This window comes from Poecilia reticulata, linkage group LG2 (assembly GCF_000633615.1).
Source record: "Poecilia reticulata strain Guanapo linkage group LG2, Guppy_female_1.0+MT, whole genome shotgun sequence".
In the NCBI taxonomy this organism is placed as follows: Eukaryota; Metazoa; Chordata; class Actinopteri; order Cyprinodontiformes; family Poeciliidae; genus Poecilia; species Poecilia reticulata.
Window position 1 is genome coordinate 27,508,061 of NC_024332.1, and position 20,118 is coordinate 27,528,178.

Here is a 20,118-nt window from a genome sequence, read left to right on the forward strand (position 1 = left end):
ATAGGGGAACCTTGCTGGTTCCCCTATTGTCTTGTCCTGAATTCATGTTTTTGCTCTGTTTTTTTCCCCTGTGTCTCTGTGATTTTTGTAAGTTTTCTTCTTCATTTTCCATTCATCATCTTCTCTATGTCCCTGCCGCTCTGCATTTGGGTTCTCTTATCTACACATCATGATGATTGCAGTCATAATACGGCTTAATCCCCTATAAATGTCCCATTTGTCTTTCCCTAACGAGTCCAGCTGCCATGTTGGGACCTGCAGACATTTATATGGTAAAGCTATCCTAATAGTCTCCATATGGAAGCTATAATCTGTGGCCTAATGCAGTCAGTACATTTATATGGATGACTTCAGCAAGCCAAACATGTATGTCAGTGCTGTAAATTGGCTGTGACAGAGCAGGATCCCATTTTGTGGCTCATAACGGTGATTCAGTTGATCGCCTTGTAATTGTCTTTTAGGAATTTTATCTGCGCCTGAGCGAAGACGGGAGCCTGTTGGCTCCACTTTGGCACATGCAAGAAGAAGAAAAAGTGCTGTGTAACTGGACTTGTTACTGCAGTCAGTCTGCAAGAAGGCCCAGATGTTTCTGTAAAAGTTCAGATATGCTAACAACTTAGCAAGGTTGCACAATGTTTACTGTTGGGACACAGAACTAAAATCTCATCGGATGTCATCAAATGTAATTAGATGAGCCAACTTGAGAACCCAAACAGCCAAACGCCCAAAACACAGCGCAAAATATAAACACAAAAACTGTGTGAAGCAATAATATGGCTAACCTCGCAAGGCAAATCTGCATTTAGAGGGATTGTGACAGTCTAGATTGCAGGAATGTTTGAAATTGTAGTTTTGTCCCCCCTCCTATGGTACGGATCCACGCCTGTCAAATGCAGCTTCCATGTAAAGCTTAGAGAAACAGACTCATTTTAGCTAACATTTTAGATTCATTTAAACGTGAACCTGAACCTTTTCAAACTACATCAAGTTACAAACACTGAATGTCAGTGTGTTTTATTTTAATTTCAATCATATATCTATAAAGTGGAAGGACAATTATTTGTTATCAATGTTTATAGAACCACCCAGACTTCCTTCATTTTGATTGGTTAATGGAGGTAAAGAAAATTAGTTTCACCCTGATCATCACTCATGAAGATCATTTTTTAACATTTTGCCAAAGTCACAATTGGACTTAGATGTAGACTTTAATTGTTCCACTGTAACACATGAACATGTTGTGACCTAAACCAATAGAGTATTATCACCTTTGCACAGTTTCTTTGACTTGAGATAAACTTCATATGCCTTTCTTTTGATTGATAGTGGTTTCCATCTTGCTGGTCTTCCATCAAACACTTTTACCACTGACAGATTCCTCCACCTAAGCTAAGGATCTCTGCAGCTCCTCCAGAGTTGGGCCTCTCTGCGTCTTCACTGGTTGACTTTCTCCTTCTCCAGTTTGTCAGCGTAGCTAGAAAGCATGTCTGGGTAAATTTAGAGCTGTCCTGTACGCTTTCCAGTTTCAGATTATGGATTGATCAGTACCATATTTGATGATTAAATATTGTTTTATAAGATAGTTCTCCTTTACATGTTTCCACAACTCTATCGCTGACCTGCCTGGTGTTCTCTTTGGCCTTCATGGAGGTGATTATTTACTATTGATCTCTAACAAACCTCTGCGTCTTTCGCTGGACGTCTATATTTATGCTAAGTGTGTTTTACACACACTCGATTCCATGTAATTTATTGGCTTTTGGTATTTTCCACACGGTTTCCTTTAGGCATCTCTGTAAATGGGAGTTGAGTACAGACAATTTGAAAACCATATACAATTATCCAGATTACACCAATGATTAAAATAATCCAATGAAATTCATTAAAGTTTGCAGTAACAATGCATCAAACTGCACTGTAAGTACAGCCTACTCCATAAAAATCATAGGGACTGCTAATAAAAAGGCATGCAGCTATTCTGTTAGGACTGATCTGGAAATTTCTGGCTTACCCTTTGACTGCGTGACACAAGGAAACCTATTGTGTGGATGCTACAGTGGAGTTGCGTGAGGAATCTCTGGCATGCTCAGCAGCAGCAGTTAAAATGTGCGTCTGATTTATTTGCCTTATTTATCAGTGAAATCCGTATCAGTGTGGAAGGAAGGCTCCTCGGCGCTCCAAGCAGTGGAGATAACAGAGAAAATGGCAAAAAAAAACCCCCAACAACCTCCATTTCTGAATGCCAGGGTTCTGTTTAAGTAACAATTAAGCAAGTTTAATTCTTTTGCTTTTTCTTTTTCACTGTTTCAGACAGATCCTAAGATCTTTGCCTTCATATGTTTGGTTTGGAGATGCACATTGCTGAGCTTTGTGAAAGACTTCAACAGTGGTAGGAGGTTGCAGCATGAGGAATGTGCCGGGAATGTGGTGTTGATTTAACGCAAAACCTGCTGAAGACACTGGCCAGATGTTTGTGTGATCTTCTGCTTCCTTTAACATGGTGCAAGAGATGCAGGCAAACAGCTCCAGCTGTTGCGTCTCATGTACAGTCCGTTTGGAGCAGCTGCTTGGATGGGAATGGTTCTGCCCTCCTCTGGGAAAAAAAACAAAAAAAAACAAGAGTGGAAACATGTTAGGGAAACTAACAATTGCACTCGGGGAAAATGAAGGGAACTTATTTGTACCGTTATTTGAGGTTGGCTGTTGCTCCTGATGAGTAGTTTTAGCCACTCTGGAAAGAACAGAAGATCTGAGTCATACAACTAATAAAAAAACCCCACCACAGAGCAAATTTAATGGCTTATTCTCCTGAGAAAGAATTAGAGCCAGATATTTTACACCTGAATGTCATTGTTAGTAACTTATGAACAGGAAATCTGGCCTGTGGGTAACTAAATCAGCAAACTATGTTAATTAGTGTGAGAATATTGTTTCTTTCTCCTCTATTGTGGAGTGTTTTGTAGCTTTAAAAGTACTGTGTCACACGTGCTTTCTAGGTTAAACAGTTTACTGTTTAAATTATGCAACACTTTTTTGCGTAGTACCGTTTGCGGTCTGGAAAGTTTTAAAATACAAACTAAACACCACAGAGAGTTTTTTTCCCCCCAAAGAATACGCTCCAATGTTGTCATTATAGGGTAGTATTCTGGTATAATAACTGTGTATGAGCTAAGTTGTGAATGTTGGGGTGTTTTTACACCTTTTAAAACAGAGTTTATCCTTTCTGATATGATGCTTTAAAGGGATTATCATAATGGTTGAACTGGGGTCCTGTCAAAAGTATATAGGTAGTTAGTATCTTACCTGTAATCGACAGCATGTGTCTTTATTTTATAAAAATCCAGATAATTTGATAGCTAGATAGATCAAGAGAGCCCATGAGAAAAGTGGCCTTCTATTGTCTTAATACTAACATTAATTAATGTCTCGTACTGGGAAAAGTGAAGCATTTTGGGTCAGATTAACTGCTTGATGTGTATTGATTTATTCGGATGTCATTTTGTTTACCTTTAAGGCTCTTCTACCATGAAATACACAATCTTTCCACGCTCCTGTAAATCATGACAGTATAAAAAACTCCCCAAATCCTGTTATAAACCTTTAACAGACCCCCACTTCAAAAAAGCCTGACCCCATGCATGTACAAAACCTACAGAGCCCCTATTTCTCCATGTTCGCATAGGGGCTCCATAAAAACCTAAAACAGAGTATTTCAAGCAAGTGGAAAATGAAAGCACAATGAAAATGCACATATGCTTTTTTTTTTTTTACATTAAAACATGTGGAACTAATCCACTGGATCATGAGCTTTTATTTCAGTGTAAAGCAAGCTATTTAATACAGATAAAAACCAGAAGTAAGATATTTCCTTGCCAAAATTCTCCTGGCGTAAACCTTTCTTAGAGAATGTCAGTTCTACTTTAACTGCAATGCAAGATTGTTTGATTAGACGAAAAAATTGAAGTTGTCAGCGGCTCTTTTGATTATCAAGCTTTTAAAACTTGAACACTAGCAGCTGAAGTCCATCTGTTGAGCTTAAAGTGTTGGGGTCTGTGTTTTCTGTGTATTTATTTCTAGGTTTTTCTGTGTTTATTTAGTTCTGTACCCCTGTGAGTCCATGTGGTGTCCTGTCTCCTTCCCCTTGATTGCTTCCCAGGTGTGTCTCGTTCCCTGATTACCCTCCCTGTGTATTTAAGTCCACCTGTTGCAGACTTAAATACGGACGTCTTGACTCCTCCGTGTTTCCATGTTCTACACCTGTTTTGGATTTTCATCATTAAACATCATTTCATCATGTCTACCTGGGCTCACCTGCGTCTTTCCTCACTGCCACAACCACACATCATGACATAAAGTGGAGTTTAAAGGAAGATGCTGTATGTAGCAAAACCTGATTAAAGTTGAATACGTGCCTTGACCTTCTCATCTTCTGTCTTAAATTTACTGCATTTACCACATTTCTAATCGGCGTCTGATTTTAAAAAGCCCAGTCAGTCAGTCCTGATTTTCATTTGGACTGACACGTTTCCTGACTTCGTGTCAGCATCTTTCGACCAGCACTCCCTGCAGACTGACACCTCTTATCTCCAGAGCAAACATTACTCATCACTTCCTCTCCAGGGATTGTCTCAGAGCTGTTGCTTTCTGTCCCATGATGTCAGACGTATCAACAGACTGTTGATCAAACATCCTTTGGGAAGATTCTTCATCACATGTGACCTGCAGTGCCTCTGACACACATCTGCAACCAGAGACTGCTTTCTGCGGCGTTTTAGCCTGTGAACGTGCCACAGATCCCGGCAGCTACACCCACTCCTCTACCTCCTCGCCGTCTGCCCTCTTTGTATCTATAACATTGTCTTTTAAAACAAACCTTCAGCTCGGTGTTTCCCTGCCAGCTCCAGCCACGGTAAACAATCACAAACACTGTCATATACACGCAGTCATGATAAGGCACTGTTTTGTGCAGCGTCCAGCAAATGTAAGCAACCTGCCAGCACTCGCCATGGTGATTTTCACAGTTTGGAGACATCCAGACGACCTGCCATCCTGACTCGGCTATGGAACAAACACTTGTCTGGGAACACGTGAGGCTGTCTGCTGCAGAGGTTTACTGGATCTGATACAGAGCTCACTGTCTCACCAGCCACTGAATACTCACTGTGGACATTAATACTCATTACCGCTGGGCCTGAGCTTTGGGTCTGTTTGCTCTGGGGAAGATCAAGCTGCCTGGGCAGAGTCACATCATCTTCATTTTCCTACTTTCTCGCCACCTCCAGTTCCGACGTTCCTGCACAAACGACGGCATATTAAAAAATATATATTTCAGAAAAAGCTTTGAGGACTTTTAAATTAAATGTACTTATAGTTTCTCGCTATTCTGTTCTACAAAAGTTAAATATTGCTGGGATTGGAACTGTGTGCAGCTTAATGTCCTAATCAGTTAATTATTCTTGATGAGAGAGCAGTATGACCTAGAGGTTGAAATGTTGAGATGGCTGACATCATTAATGAATAGAAATTAGACAAAAAATGCTGGAGGGAGAGGAAATTCAATCAGATTTATTTGTAGTCATTTAGAAAGGTCAGGTAAGCTGGAAATTATTCTTAAGTGGTTGGATGTCAGAGATGAGGTGGAAGTCGCATGTTTCTGGTGACTCTCTTCATGAACTGCAGCTAAAAACTCTTTGACCAACATGAAGATCTAAACGTAGAAGCCCTTTAAAAATACACCATAACTTCAGATTTTAGCCAAATAAATCTACAGTAAGTTCAGTTTGTGAAAAGATAATCTGTGACATTTTGTTCTTAATGTGATTTAAAACAAAATCACATTTATAAATGAAAACACCCACAAACAGCTTATTTTATTTACTATACTTATTTTCTATATTTACCTAATTTTAAAATCTGTTTGAGTTCAAATATTAAAGACTGAAAAACAGAAGAAATAATTGGTAAACACTTTTTCATAGCACTGTATGTGTAAGTTTATCAAGAATAAATTTAAATATACATTATGTAATTTATACTGTTAATTATTTTTGCTTGTGTAGGACACACAAAGATGTAATAAATTAGTTTCCTGACAGTCAATTGGCTTAATCTGACAGACACGGGTCCTCCAGAACCCGTGGAGGAAAGTTGAACAATACAAAGTTTCTGATGCACACATATCAGAAAAGTCTACAGAGTTGAATATGCATTTAAAAACATTTCTGTGCCCCAGCTTTTAATCTCCGTATGAACTAGTTCTCACATTTAAGCCATTCCTGCCTTTCAGCATTGCAGCCTCTTTATTTACCTGAGGAATTGTGTGATAAGATCCACTTTAAATCTCCTTAAAAATATGACTCAGATCCCAAATCACACGGATCTAATCTACAATTCCAAGAGTGATGAACATGACATGCGTTTTGTGAAGATGTCCTATGAGCCTTTGAGCCATCAAGATCCAGCTGCTGTTTGGGTTTGTGAAGATGTGTAAAGGGCGAAGATGGGGGGGATATCAAAGAAAGCCATTGTTCTTATCTACCTGCAGATTACCGAGCTCTGCTTAGAGATCCAGCAGACATCACAGAGAGGGGTGAGGATGAAGAGCCCCTTGCCACACAGTCCATCATGCAGGCATGTCTGCTTAGTTTGACTGAGTCTGATCAAACAGCAGGACTTTTTTTTACTGCTGTGACAGAGTTTTCCATAATAAAGCCCACATGTTCTGCTTTCACACAGTCAGTATTTGTTTCCTCTCTCTCTCTCTCTGTCTCTCTCTCTTTGTCTCTCTCTCTCTCTCTCTCTGTCTCTCCATTGTGGCGTTAGTTTGCTCTGAAGCAGGTGTTTTCTAGGTTGTCCTGCTGGATGACTGGAAAAAACTAAGCAATTAGGTAACCGGAAGCGGGGAGGTGAGATTCGAATGAGTGAGAAGTGTTTTAAAGAGCTGTATGTGAGAGAACACAAATGTTGTAAGGCACATGCGTGCAGTAAAACAAGGAGAACAAGTGCACTGGGATTGCTGCGGTTCTGCATGCTTTCCAGGCCTGCATATTGATTCAATTAGCAGGTATGCTGGACTGCAGCATCAATTATAAGTAACTGAGTTGGAGGTTAAGGTGTGACAAACCATCGGGTGAAATTCTGCATGTTTCCCCAGGTTGGAAAGTCGATGAGTAATCGTTATTATTAGAAGAGTTGTTTATTTGTCTGTTCTGTGTCTGTGAGAACCGGAGAGAGGCAGAAATACGTGTGGTGAGAGGAGCTGTGTACTTTTCTTCCCAATCGTGCAGAGTCTCCCCTCGCTCTGACAGCATCTTGGCTGGAAGCCTTACACGTGAGTCTAGCAACAGCTGGAAGAGGGAGAGAAAAAGCAATGTGGAAAGACCGAGCCAAGACAGCACAGGCCAGTTCCCAGGCTCTGGTCTCCGGAGACCACAGAGGGAAGGAAGCAGGGTGGGTGTTGGCGGGCGGTGGAGGGTTCAAACCAGCTGCATTCAAGCCTTTCTGGCTGCACGTAGGTGATTCCTTGCATGTGGCTTTAGTGGTGACAAGGTGAGAAATGAAAGCCACAAGAGATTAAATGAATCAACCTGTAAATTTAATGATACATTTCTCACTTTTTAGCTGAAAAGCTCAACAATAAAAGTTTGGTTCATTTCCTTTCCTCTAGTGATCTCCGTATTCTGTGATAGAAAATCTGTATTTAACATAATTAATATGGTTAATTAAATATCTGGCTGAAAAAACATATTCCAATCAACAGCAGAGAATAAAAGGTAGAAGGGATTCATTACATGCCTCTACTGCCCTCGTGTGGCCAAAATGCGCTTTTTCCTCCAGCGTAGAATTTTTATTTCTGTTTCCTTTTATTTCCAGGGTTGTGGAGCTTCATGTGGAAAATGTGACTGCAGTGGAGTGAAGGGAGCCAAGGTGAGACTTTCATGTTTACCTGTTTATTATTGTGGGATTTCACCTGCATGCTTCTTGCAAATTTATTATTATCCTTCTGCTTTTTCACATTTTGTCACAACCACAAACTTCAATGCGTTTTACTGCAGTGTATAACTTTCAAGTGCAAAAAAAAAACCCAACTATATATGGTCTTAAATATTTTGAGAAATAAGAAACATCTTAAGTCCTGTTTGCAGTTTCCCACAAGCCGCGGAGGAGACGCACAAAACAAGCTGCTCTGTTCAGATGAAGAAAGAAAAAAACTTTGTGAGAGTTTCAGACCAAAGTTGAACATATAGGTAAACATGCAGTTGGTTTGGACTCGGAACAGAGAGCCAGACGCGAACAGAGATCAGTTTCAATTAGAGCATGTCGGCGCACACAGCTGGGTTACAGGTCTTAATCCCATCAGATGGAGGGAAGCTTACAGTTACAGACACAAGAGGCCACAACACACCAGTGAGCCGTTCTTCTGTCAGCACGCTGAGATTAGTGATAATCATTAAACAGGAACATAAGAGAAGGATATCAGCTCAGTAGGTCAGAGGAAGTTTGTTTGAAATACATTTTCCCTCTAGACACTGTTAAGACGGCTACGGATTTTCCTTTAATTACCTTTAATGAGAGTATTTAGTTCCTTTTGTGAACGATGAATATAGAAACAGATCCATAACCACAGTAAGGGTGTGCTTAATGATCTGTTGATATGTTCCTAATTGTGTTATTATGTTATGTTTATGTTTTTATGCTGTCAGGGTATTTGAAGAAGTTAGAAAAGTCTACTGATTCAACGTTGTACAAGTTCAGCTGCTTTACTGAGCTCTTTCTGCTTTTGAGGAGCTGCACACTATTGTTGTTTTATCAGATCCCAGTAGTGTTTTAGTCTCTTGGCTTTTCAGATTCAAACAACAGCAAAAGCCAAACAATCCTGTACAAAAAATCCTCACATGGCTTTGTTTTTTGTGGAGCTCAGCCAGTCGCTGTAATCTCAAAGCTCCTCTCTGTTTTTAAATCCACCAAAAGGCGTTGACGTGCGATTGTTTTTTAACAGTGATGTCATTACTTCCTTTTGTTGTGCAACTGTAGTTGCCGTGGTAACACAGAGGTAATCCACATAGGTGTACATGCAATGTTTCTCTTGACTGATGCAAGCCTGGTGTTTTGGGAATCAGCCCTAAAATAATAGCTTTCACAGAAGTTTTTCTCTTGCTTTTTTTTTTAAATAGTCTTGCTTTGATGCTGCCATCTAGTGTCTCACAGTGGAATAGCTCTAAGTCAGTTCAGGAGGTCACCATCTGGATAAATCCATCCATCAATTTTCAATACCCATTTATCCTTACATGGATCAATGAGCAAGATCCAAGGCGCATCCTGAACATGACTTCACAGGGCTAAATAAATAAGTAAAAACATACATAAAACAAAACTCTATTAATAGAAGAATTGTGCTTACATTATAAGATGGAGGGAGTTCATAAAGCAAAGCTATAGCCTCCATTATTTCCAGCTGCTTTGTTTCCACTATGCGCTTTATTTCATGAATCAGATTCCATTAAATGCATGAAATCACGTCCATTACTTTCAGCTGATTGGAACAATTTGCAATCAGGTTCATTAAATAGGGAAAACGTTCATTTTCTTCAATATTTACATTTTGATATAACAGATTAAGCTTTTTTTTCAAACCCTTAAACATATCTGTCTGGAAGAATTAGGTTGGACATTTTCTCATCAGTGATGTTGCACATTTTTGTAGACAGTTGCATAATCCATTCATTTAAATGCTTAATTTAGGGATACGAAGCATTAATTGTGATAAAATGGTTTTTTGTTTCTAAAGGTTTTACGAGTAGTCTCTAAAATTAAGCTCTACTGACTATCGCTATGTGTTTGTTACATTCTGTTAACTGTATTTAAAAAGGGAAATAAGACTACTTAGACTCTGGAGCAGAGCCATCCTCTGCATCTTGTTTTAGAATAAGGAAAATGTGCAAACTCAGGTTCTGACCACCATTGAATAGAGACTGACTTGTTCTCACAACTTCAACAAAAACTGTGCTGTTGCTCTGACTGAAATGTCTGATCTCATTCAATCATGTGTTCTGTGTTTTGTCTCCTTTTATTGTAAACAGTGTTTAGTGATGACAACATGCATTTTCTGCTCTCTTGCCATGCTCACAGGGTGAGCGTGGATTTCCTGGCCTCCAGGGTAACATGGGATTCCCAGGAATGCAGGGGCACGAGGGCCCTCCTGGGCCAATGGGCCCCAAGGTAGATGAACACGTTCAGTAACACCCATTTAAAAGTAAACTGCTTCTTTTAGTGTTTTTCTTAAATTGTTGGAAAAGAAAAAATGATAAAGTTCACCAAATCTCCAAGACCTGTGCTAAAAATTAATTTATGAAAGAAGCCAAACTTTTGCCAATCTTGTTTTAAAATAAACATCGAATGTTTTTATAAATCAAAGATCTGTGTTCAAACTGCTCATATTATTATTATTATTATTTTATTTATTTGCCTATATGTGTGTTCTCATTCATACCTATTTGTAAGTGGGATGCACAGATGTGAATATACGCAGCATTTTACACTAAATTATTTATGCTGCTTTTATATATATTTTCCTTGTTGCTGCTGTAATAAAACTAATTGCTCATATGGCACATTTTCTTTACATACACATTTTTTTATTTTTTATGGGCATTTTTAGCTCTGAAATAAATAAATATTTTAATACTAATCATTCTATAATTTATTCCACAGGGAGATCTAGGAGCACCTGGAGCTACGGGACTAAAAGGAGTGCGAGTGAGTAATTAACCGTCCGTTATAAAAATAATGTTTTCCAAAAATACTCCAGCTCTAGTTTTGTGTTAACCGGACATGCTCGGTATTTTACAGGGTCCCCCTGGTCTGCCAGGGTTTCCAGGGAACCCAGGACTACCAGTAAGTTCATTTTGTCTGCCAACCTGACCCACATGCTGAAATAATTCAGGGAATTCATGGAAGAATGCTTCTATCAGTGGATTTTATCAACTAAATGTTATACACATGTGGTGTAGTCCACTTTGAATGTTAGATGGTATTCATGTGGACTACCTTTTTTTACTTGATTATTAACTATCAACTAACTACACAGGGCCTCAATGGAAACGACGGTCCGCCAGGCGCGCCTGGAATCCCAGGATGCAATGGGACCAAAGTAAGCTATATCTTTTTTCTCCTACACTCTTTGCATGTTTATGTTGTTCTCATAACTGTTATTTTTAATTGCTGATGGTCTGACGTCTGTGTTTCAGGGCGAAAGAGGAATGGACGGCCTTAATGGTTTTCCAGGACTTCAAGGGCCGCCCGTAAGCAGCCGGAGCTCTACTCACCAGAGAACAATCGCTTTAATCAGACAGACTTAGGTTTTATCGCTGTCTATGCTAATAAGTCTCCTTTATTTCTTCTTCTGTCTTTCAGGGCCTCCCAGGTATGGAAGGAATGAAAGTAAGTTCATAGAGCTTTCATATTTTTGCCGTAGATAGTTTCCTACATCTTCCACTGTAATAACATGCTGGTGTGTTTTACAGGGAGATCCTGGTGGTGTGGTTGGGATTATCCCCCTTAAAGGAGACAAAGGGGCACCTGGCTCATCTGGACGACCTGTTAGTACTTCACAGCGTTTCCTTGCGGATTTGCAATGTAATAACATTATTAAGCAATGTAATAACGTCCGTCCTCCATTTGTCTCTTTCTCTCCCAGGGACCACCTGGAATATTTGGACCAATTGGACCTCCAGGACCCAGAGGATACCCAGGATTTAAAGTGAGTCCAAAACAAGTCAAAGCATCAATAAAAACTCAAGACCTCCTGACAGACTCATTTTTAACCTTTAACCGATTCGCAGGGTGATTCTGGACCTCCAGGCCCTCCAGGAGAGAAAGTAAGATCAGTCTCTATCTTTCTTCAACTTGGTTGTTTGACTACATTTTATCAATAACTTTGTTTTTATTTGTTTCCAGGGTGACAGGTTGGCCTTTGTGAGTGAAAAAGGAGATAAGGTGAGAGCTTTGCAAGAGTTTACTGACACGATTTTAAGATGTATTTATGTTCTTGTGAAGTTTTCCTACATCCATTCTGCAAACATAGTAAGAATATCTTGAGTACAAACAAGTCACTTTAGACCTACCTGAATAAACATTAAAAGCACATTTTTCTTCTTTGTATTCCATTGTTACAGTGTTTATCCTCAACAGCAAAATATGTTTGACGATTGAGACGCATGACAGTTGTGCAATGCATTATTTGTATTATTTATTTATTTATTTGTATTATTATGCATTATTTGTGGGCCGCACAGTGGCGCAGTTGGTAGAGCTGTTGCCTTGCAGCAAGAAGGTTCTGGGTTCAATTCCCGGCCCCAGTCTTTCTGCATGGAGTTTGCATGTTCTCCCTGTGCATGTGTGGGTTTTCTCCGGGTACTCCAGTTTCCACCCACAGTCCAAAAACATGACTGTCAGGTTAATTAGTCTGTCTAAATTGCCCCTAGGTATGAGTGTGTGTGTGCATGATTGTTTGTCCTGTGTGTTTCTGTGTTGCCCTGCGACAGACTGGCGACCTGTCCAGGGTGAACCCTGCCTCTCGCCCGGTACGCTAGCTGGAGATAGGCACCAGCAACCCTCCCGACCCCACTGAGGGTCTAGGGTTTAGGGCAGAGTGTGGCCCAATGTCAGAGCAAAGATCACACACGTGGAGGCCAGTTTTAACTGGGGCTCAGTCGAGTCCCAATCTTTGGACATTTGCTTGTTTCCTGTCCGATTACTGTGAATGACGGCCACTATCACCATAAAAGTGTCACTATACATCTGCAGTATTTTTTTTATATGGTACAACTTATTATCTGTCACAGTCTGAGTCACACAGTCTCATCCTCACCACAGACTGTTGTTGTCAGGAATGTTGCATGGTGGGTTCACTGAACAGAAAAGGATCACAGATTGGGCCACAAATAAGATTTAAAAAAAACCCCACATCTGAATCTGGTCCATTTATAGGTGCGTCTCGCTTTACTGTCCGCAATGACTTTCTTAATCTAAATCATATTCATTTTCCCCTATGTCTAATAAAGCATATTAAGTATTATGTGTTTTATATGGAATCAATGTAGCTTTTTTTTAAATTTTTTTTTTGCTTAAAATTGCTTTTACCCTTGCCAGTTTTAGTGACTTAGTATGTTTTTGCAGGGTGAACGAGGACTCAGAGGCCCACCTGGGCCCCCTGGACCATCTGAAGAAGCGACAGGACAGACCACAATTCTTGTACCAGGACCACAGGTGCTCATTCACTGCTTCAAATATGAAATTTAAAAAACAGTTTACAATCTGTGTTATTAATTATCTTCTGTTCGCTTTATGCTCCCACAGGGGGAGAAAGGATTGAAGGGTGACAGAGGCGAGAAAGTTAGTATTTTATCATCAGGTGACATGGTGTAAGATTTGTAATAAAGTGTTTTCTCTCATTATCTTTAATAAAACTCTTGATTTCTTTCTTTTTTTAGGGCTTCTGTCTCCCTCATCAGAAAGGAATCAAAGGTGAACAAGGCCCACCTGGACCAAGAGTGAGTTTCTGTCAATCTTATCTACAAAATAGCTAATAACTAAACAAGACATTAATTTATGTTTTGTCCTCCCAGATGATTTATTTATTATTTTATAGTCAAATTAAACAACAAATTTATGTCTCTGTTTAGGGTAAACCTGGTAAAGATGGAGAGTTTGGAATAAAGGTAACACTGACCTTTTTTTTCATATCTATCTGCAAAGCTCTCCAACAGGAGCTTTCTTTAATAGTTTTTATCTAGAATTAATGTGCAACCTATTCTCCTGCAGGGAGAAAAAGGTTCCACAGGAGTTTCTGGATCCCCTGGCTCCTTGGTAACAACTCGAAGCTTATAGGCTTTCATATTCTATTCCTAATTAAAATGATGTTTCATGTATGTTAAACAGACTGACAAAATACAGGCTAAGTTTTTTCATCTGGTTTTAGGGCGAAAAAGGAGAAAGAGGACCACCGGGTTATGTAAGTGATTCCTCTCATTTGTTTTTTTTACATTAAGTTTAATAATAATAATAATAATAATAATAATAATAATAATAATAATAATAATAATAATAATAATAATTCAATCATTTAGACAGATTCAACGTCAATTACACACAGTAACCAGGACTACTTTGAGCTTTAGACATCTGACACTGATCAATGAAGGCCGGAGCAGATGCCAACATGGCTGCTGAGTGATCAGTGCTCTTGTAGAAATTTAGTATGAAACTGTGAAAGTCTGATTTAATCTCTCCACTGCAGGCTGAAGGTCCACCTGGCCCTCCTGGCCTACCTGGTCTCCCAGGGATAACGGGAGAAAAAGGTAAAGATATGTTGTTATTTTCTGAAAACTACTTGTGTTTTTAGTTTTAGCATCTTGTTCCACAAGCTTTCAGACATGTGATCACTCCTAACATCGTCTACGGTTCTCATTTATTTCTCATTTCTAATCTTCAGGTTTTACTGGTCCTCGGGGAGAGGCCGGCCCACCAGGTAAAATATGATGGGTAGACAGTTGTTGTGAGAGCAGTGATGCAACACTTCATTTTACTTTTCTGAATTTTCTGTAATATTTTGTGTATCTTGGATTGACTCTGTGAAATTAGCTTTAAGCAAACAGAGGCAGTTCATAAAAGGAGCCTATTAGATAATGCAGGATTTCAGACACTTTAAGGAAATCCTGGGATTAGAAAGTTGTTGCTTTGGAGTTATTAGCATACATGTCACCCTGTTTATGTTATAGTGGACGTTTTATGTAAAGTTAAAACAGCCCAAAACACCTAGGCGTTTTTTGGTAATAATCTTCAGAATTTGAAGTCACAAATCAGCAGGCTCTACCTGTCACCCAGCAACAAGAGCGAAGTGAAGCCCAGCCCGTTACCTAGCAACCCTGGCAAAACCCAACTCGTCACCTAGCAGCACAAACAGAGCTGCTGGAAAAGAAAAAGTGTTTTTTTATTGACTCCCATCCATAATAAATAACTCGCTGCATTCTTGTTTTTTTTTAACAGGGGGCTCTTTCTCAAACATGTACAACTGTATAATTTGCATCCCTTTTCATGTGTGAGTGTAAAAATTGAGATGGGGGTGTGGCCAGTTTATTTGGATTTAAAGTGATAAGAGGCTCTAAGCATCTTGTTTTGATAGGAGCTCAAAATTGGCATAACTGAGCCTTCTTAGCTAAAATCTCATTAACCTGTTCAAGGAAGCATAACAGGTCACCTTTAGATCATATTGAGAGGGCGTTTTGGAGACAATAACTGAAATCTTTACCTATAAGGCTTAATTTGCATCTACTCAAAACCTTGAAGGGAGTAAAAACAAACTTAGGAGTTTGTGAAATGTGTGAAAAGCCTTTTGTTCTCTAATTTTACTTTTGTGCATCGCAGGCCGCCCCATTGAGGGTCGTCGTGGAGAACCTGGGATACAAGGAGAAAGGGGCGAGAAAGGGGACAGAGGCAGAGATGGAGAATCTCTTTCTGGACCACCGGGAAGACCAGGGCCCGTCGGACTGCCGGGGCCACCAGGATTAGCACGTAGGTCTAAGTAATGCTTCAATTTACTTGATTGCGCCTCCACAAAATGTTTTGATCATCAAACGGCGTATGTTGCTTTCCTAGCTAACCCTGAAGAGTGTGATATGGAGAGAGGAGACCCTGGTCCACCTGGACCTCCTGGATTATCAGGGGAGGATGGACAAAAAGGTAAGAATAGCAGCAAAGTTACTCCACATCTGTTAAAGTCAAGAAATACATTCATTTATCTCTATAAAACAACAGTATTTATGTGCTTGGTGACATTCAGCACTCCTGCTGCTTGACTTCATGACCTCATTTAATCATACCACATATTATTACATTATGCTGCTTTGCCCAATTCCAGGCGATAAAGGAGACGCTTGTGTTAGATGTGACGGCACCGGTCAACGTGGATTACCTGGCCCTGCAGGCGTCAAAGGAGAGCAAGGTAGGTGTAGTTTGGAGCCGTATCTACGGGAAGAAAGTAATTCCACAAAAATGTCCATATTTCAGTATAAAACTTCTGTTTACCATTGAAAATTTGTTAACTGTTGGTGAGCATGTAAATTTAATCACACTTAGTAAATATGAACGATCTTGAAAAAAAAAAAAAAATTATTTCAGTATCTGAATTACACAGATTGTATTTAAAGTCTTTATTTCTGTTAATTATAAATGTTTTTGCTTACAGCTGATTTGTAGACTAATAAAAAGTTGTTTCTAAAAACATAAATATGGACGTAATGGGAAATATGTTTTATTCCTGCTTAAAGGTACTTTTAATCTGACAAATGGTCCTCCTCAGAACACCTATTCTTATTTCATGAATATGTTTATACTGTATACACACAACGGTTGTCGATTTAGAAAAAAAAGGAGCAGTTATACAGTTATTTTGGTTACTTACAGCAATATGTGGCCCATCTAAATAAAAATAGTATAAATACAAAGACTGTTTTCATATATAACTGCACTTAGCTTCTGTCTAACAGGATGTTTGCGAACTAGTGTCTGACTTTAACTCAGCTCTAAACTTTGTTTTGAGTTTTTCGTGTGATGAAGCACATGCTGCGCGAGTTTTGAACTCAACATCGCATTTTATTTGGCAGGACCACCAGGTGCAGTGGGAGGCAAAGGAGAAAAGGGTCGCTCTGGTCCAGCTGGAGAACCTGGAACACCTGTGAGTATAAAATGGCGTCTGCATGTCGACAACGTTACAGCAAAACCAAAGAGAGAAGACGGTTCAGAATGAATATTTAAGTGATGTATCTAAACTGATAGCATGTATACTTTTTTTGTGCAGGGTTCTGCAGGATCTCCTGGACTGATGGGGGCTCCTGGTGCTGTAGGGGAACCCGGAGACATTTTCATAGCACCTGGTTACAAAGGGGAGAAAGGTTTTCCTGGACGTCCTGGATTACAGGGACAACCTGGCAGGGATGGACTGCCAGGGCGAGACGGACTCCCGGGTCAACCGGGCCTCAAAGGAGAACCTGTGAGTGCATTAAAACAGCAAATACGCGCCGTTAAATAGTTTCATGAATTCATTATGCATTAATGGTGATTATTTCACCATTCATGGTATTCAAGGAGCACAATACAAAATATCCTCATACTTTTTTAAAGTTTAAACATTAACAATTAATTTCACAATACCTTAGGTTACTGACAGCAATGTTATTAAAGTAAAATTATAGAACATGACTAGAGAAATCATCACAAAGAGAAGAAATCTGTGAAGATTTACAAGACAAGCAAAAAGATAGATCACGCACGTCATGAAAATAGAATCTGATAAAGTTTAATTTGGAATTACTTCAAAGAATTATAATTTTTTTAATGTCAAAGTATTTCTTAAAAAAACGTTTTATTTCTTGTCTTTTATGTCTTCCAGGCCAAAGAAGGCATTAAAGGTGAACGTGGCCCAGACGGTGACCCCGGCCACATGGGGCCTCCTGGAGAAAGGGGTCCCCCTGGTATTGCAGGGTTTGGCCGGCCGGGTGATCCAGGAGAGAAAGGCAGTCAGGGACAGCCGGGCCGTCCAGGAGCTCCAGGACGACCTGGTAACCATAGAAACAACCAATGCAGCCCCAACTGTCCAATTTCTGCAGCGTTGTACTGAATGTCTTGCTTTATAACAGGTCTGAAAGGAGAGCCAGGTAAAGGTATTAGCACTCCGGGACCCCCGGGGCAGCCTGGACCGAGGGGAGCTAGTGGCATGCCGGGACTTCAAGGTCAGTGACAGCATCGCCATCATCATCACTATCATCATCATCATCATTCATCTGAAGTCATTCTGTGTCGATGTCAATGTGCTTTCTTCATATTTGAACTTCGGATTCTAATCCAGTCCCAGATCTCTGTTAAATTTATCGTGAAAAATGTTTTTCTTGCAGGTGACAGAGGTGAACCAGGTTTACAAGGTCTGCCAGGCTTTCCTGGAGAAAAGGGGGGACGAGGACCGCCTGGAATCGGCTTTCCTGGCCCAGCGGGTGCCAAAGGTGAGTCTCATGACCTGAAATAAAAAAAAAAACAAAAACCTAACAGCACACTAAAAGTATTTATACTGATTATGTCCACTTTGAGACTTTAAAAAGGAGCCCAGAGAAAATGTGTTGTATATGTTTATAGGTATCAGTGGAGTCCCTGGAGCCCCAGGACTACCTGGAGAGCCAGGCAGATCAGGACAGGATGGCTCAACTGGAAAAGATGGTCCGCCTGGACAAAAAGTGTGTATTTGTCGACATGTGTTTGTGTTTGTTTTTGACTGTAGCTAAAAAGACATTTAAGTGAGCAGCTGCATATGCCATACCGCCATAGTTTTATTGCCGGTATAATCAGATTTTTGAAACTCAACCCACATCCTGCTTCCAACAATTACATGTTCTCCTGTCTTTCCTCTATTAAAGAATATCAATGAGACCTAAGTTTTGGTGAAGTGTTATAGTTAAACCCTAGGAGAAAAAGTTAGCTGTAGAATAGTAGTTAGAAGTTTTTAGTCAGCCTGTCAGGATGTAACATCTGCCTTAATTGAACGGCTTGTTTTCTTGTTTTCCGCATTTTGAAGGGTGACGAATGGAAATGATCCTCTTCTTCATGTCGTGTGTTTTACTGCAGGGGTAAAAGTGATGGATTGAAAACTACAAGTTCCTTGCCACACACTGATCAATTTTTTAAAAAAAGTGAAGCATCAATTACAAATATGCTTCATTTACATTTATTTTAATGGAGCCTTTAGGAAGCCAACGATTATGAATAATAATGGAAGTGATTATTCAAAAAAAACTAAATAAAACGCAATATGTACCATTCTGGTCAGATTTGAATATTATTTTGGAATTGAATTAATCTAATTAAATGAAAGTAAAGTAGTAGTAAAAATAGAAAGGTGCTGTAAGAGATACATTAGACACTAAGGTTATATGGTAAAACATGTGAAAAGGTGAAAGAATTGTGCACTAAACCTAAAAATAAAATCAATCATCCTACAAAAATTGTGCTGTGAAACAATTCACAACTACATTGCCCATATTTTTTTTTTTATATGAAACAATAATCTTGGAGGTTTTTTCTTGTTGTGATATAAAATTACTTTTAGATATCTGACAATTTTCCAAACATTTCAGGGTGAGCCTGGACGGGGTCTTCCAGGACCGAAAGGTGCACAGGGCTTCCAAGGAGTCACAGGTTTTCCTGGAGATAAGGGTGGCATGGGATTCCCAGGTATTCCCGGCTCAGAAGGACAGACAGGACCTCCGGGACCTCAGGGAGTTAAAGGTAACAAGATGTGGAAATTCTCCAGTTAAATTTCATTAGATTTTGTCAATGTCGTGAACCAACTATGATTAAACTATTACATCTGATAAAAAAAGGTGACGTCGGACCTCCGGGTCCACCCGGTCTGGCCGGCCAACCGGGTGCTCCAGGGAAAGGCTTGCCTGGACCACAAGGACCTCAAGGACCAAGTGGAGAATCAGGACCTCGTGGTAAGCACAAGTTTAGCACATAGTTTTTGTTCATGGAAGGTATTTTGTCATTTTACAGTTGAAAAAACAAACATTTTGTTTGAATTTTTAACTCTGTCAGAGTGAGAATCTTTTATGATGCTGGTAAGTACATACTAAATGTTAGCTTGGAATAGGTATCTTCAGTTTTGGATGCATATTTCTGATCTTGAAAAACGCAAAGAAAAAAAAATTGCATATGCTTTCTACAGGGAGTGAAGGTGTAAAAGGAGAAAAGGGCTACCCTGGCCCTCAAGGCCTCGACATGCCGGGACCTCAGGGAGACAAAGGAGCCGCTGGCTTCCCAGGAGACCCCGGTACCAAAGGACTGCCGGGTCTGCCGGGCTTACCCGGCCAAGACGGGCCAATCGGGTACAATGGTGAGAGAATCAACCGTGGTGCACTCAGAGCTAATAAATACATATCTTGAAAATGTTATTTTACCAATTTCTTTACTCTAACGGCTTCGCTATGACTTCGTTCTCAAATGTGTATTTGGGACAGCCACGTCTAGTCTCATGTAAACATTAGCTTCAAACTTAAATCTGGAAACATGTTTCAG

The 20,118-nt window shown here is 39.8% G+C and overlaps 1 protein-coding gene across 1 annotated transcript in view; it reads left to right on the forward strand.

The window, feature by feature from the left end:
* The window catches only part of col4a1 (collagen, type IV, alpha 1), a 43,653-nt gene that overhangs the window by 14,769 nt on the left and 8,766 nt on the right, over nt 1-20,118 (forward strand). The window contains exons 2-32 of the mRNA XM_008401564.2: nt 7,873-7,926; nt 10,129-10,218; nt 10,711-10,755; nt 10,849-10,893; nt 11,087-11,149; nt 11,247-11,300; nt 11,413-11,439; nt 11,523-11,597; nt 11,696-11,758; nt 11,841-11,876; nt 11,956-11,994; nt 13,177-13,266; nt 13,357-13,392; nt 13,491-13,550; nt 13,683-13,718; nt 13,822-13,866; nt 13,979-14,011; nt 14,297-14,357; nt 14,492-14,527; nt 15,424-15,570; nt 15,655-15,738; nt 15,917-16,000; nt 16,662-16,732; nt 16,856-17,047; nt 17,447-17,615; nt 17,694-17,786; nt 17,949-18,053; nt 18,184-18,281; nt 19,179-19,329; nt 19,425-19,538; nt 19,769-19,936. Coding sequence (XP_008399786.1) covers nt 7,873-7,926; nt 10,129-10,218; nt 10,711-10,755; nt 10,849-10,893; nt 11,087-11,149; nt 11,247-11,300; nt 11,413-11,439; nt 11,523-11,597; nt 11,696-11,758; nt 11,841-11,876; nt 11,956-11,994; nt 13,177-13,266; nt 13,357-13,392; nt 13,491-13,550; nt 13,683-13,718; nt 13,822-13,866; nt 13,979-14,011; nt 14,297-14,357; nt 14,492-14,527; nt 15,424-15,570; nt 15,655-15,738; nt 15,917-16,000; nt 16,662-16,732; nt 16,856-17,047; nt 17,447-17,615; nt 17,694-17,786; nt 17,949-18,053; nt 18,184-18,281; nt 19,179-19,329; nt 19,425-19,538; nt 19,769-19,936 — 2,464 coding nt within the window. The remainder of the gene's footprint in view (nt 1-7,872; nt 7,927-10,128; nt 10,219-10,710; nt 10,756-10,848; nt 10,894-11,086; nt 11,150-11,246; nt 11,301-11,412; nt 11,440-11,522; nt 11,598-11,695; nt 11,759-11,840; nt 11,877-11,955; nt 11,995-13,176; nt 13,267-13,356; nt 13,393-13,490; nt 13,551-13,682; nt 13,719-13,821; nt 13,867-13,978; nt 14,012-14,296; nt 14,358-14,491; nt 14,528-15,423; nt 15,571-15,654; nt 15,739-15,916; nt 16,001-16,661; nt 16,733-16,855; nt 17,048-17,446; nt 17,616-17,693; nt 17,787-17,948; nt 18,054-18,183; nt 18,282-19,178; nt 19,330-19,424; nt 19,539-19,768; nt 19,937-20,118) is intronic.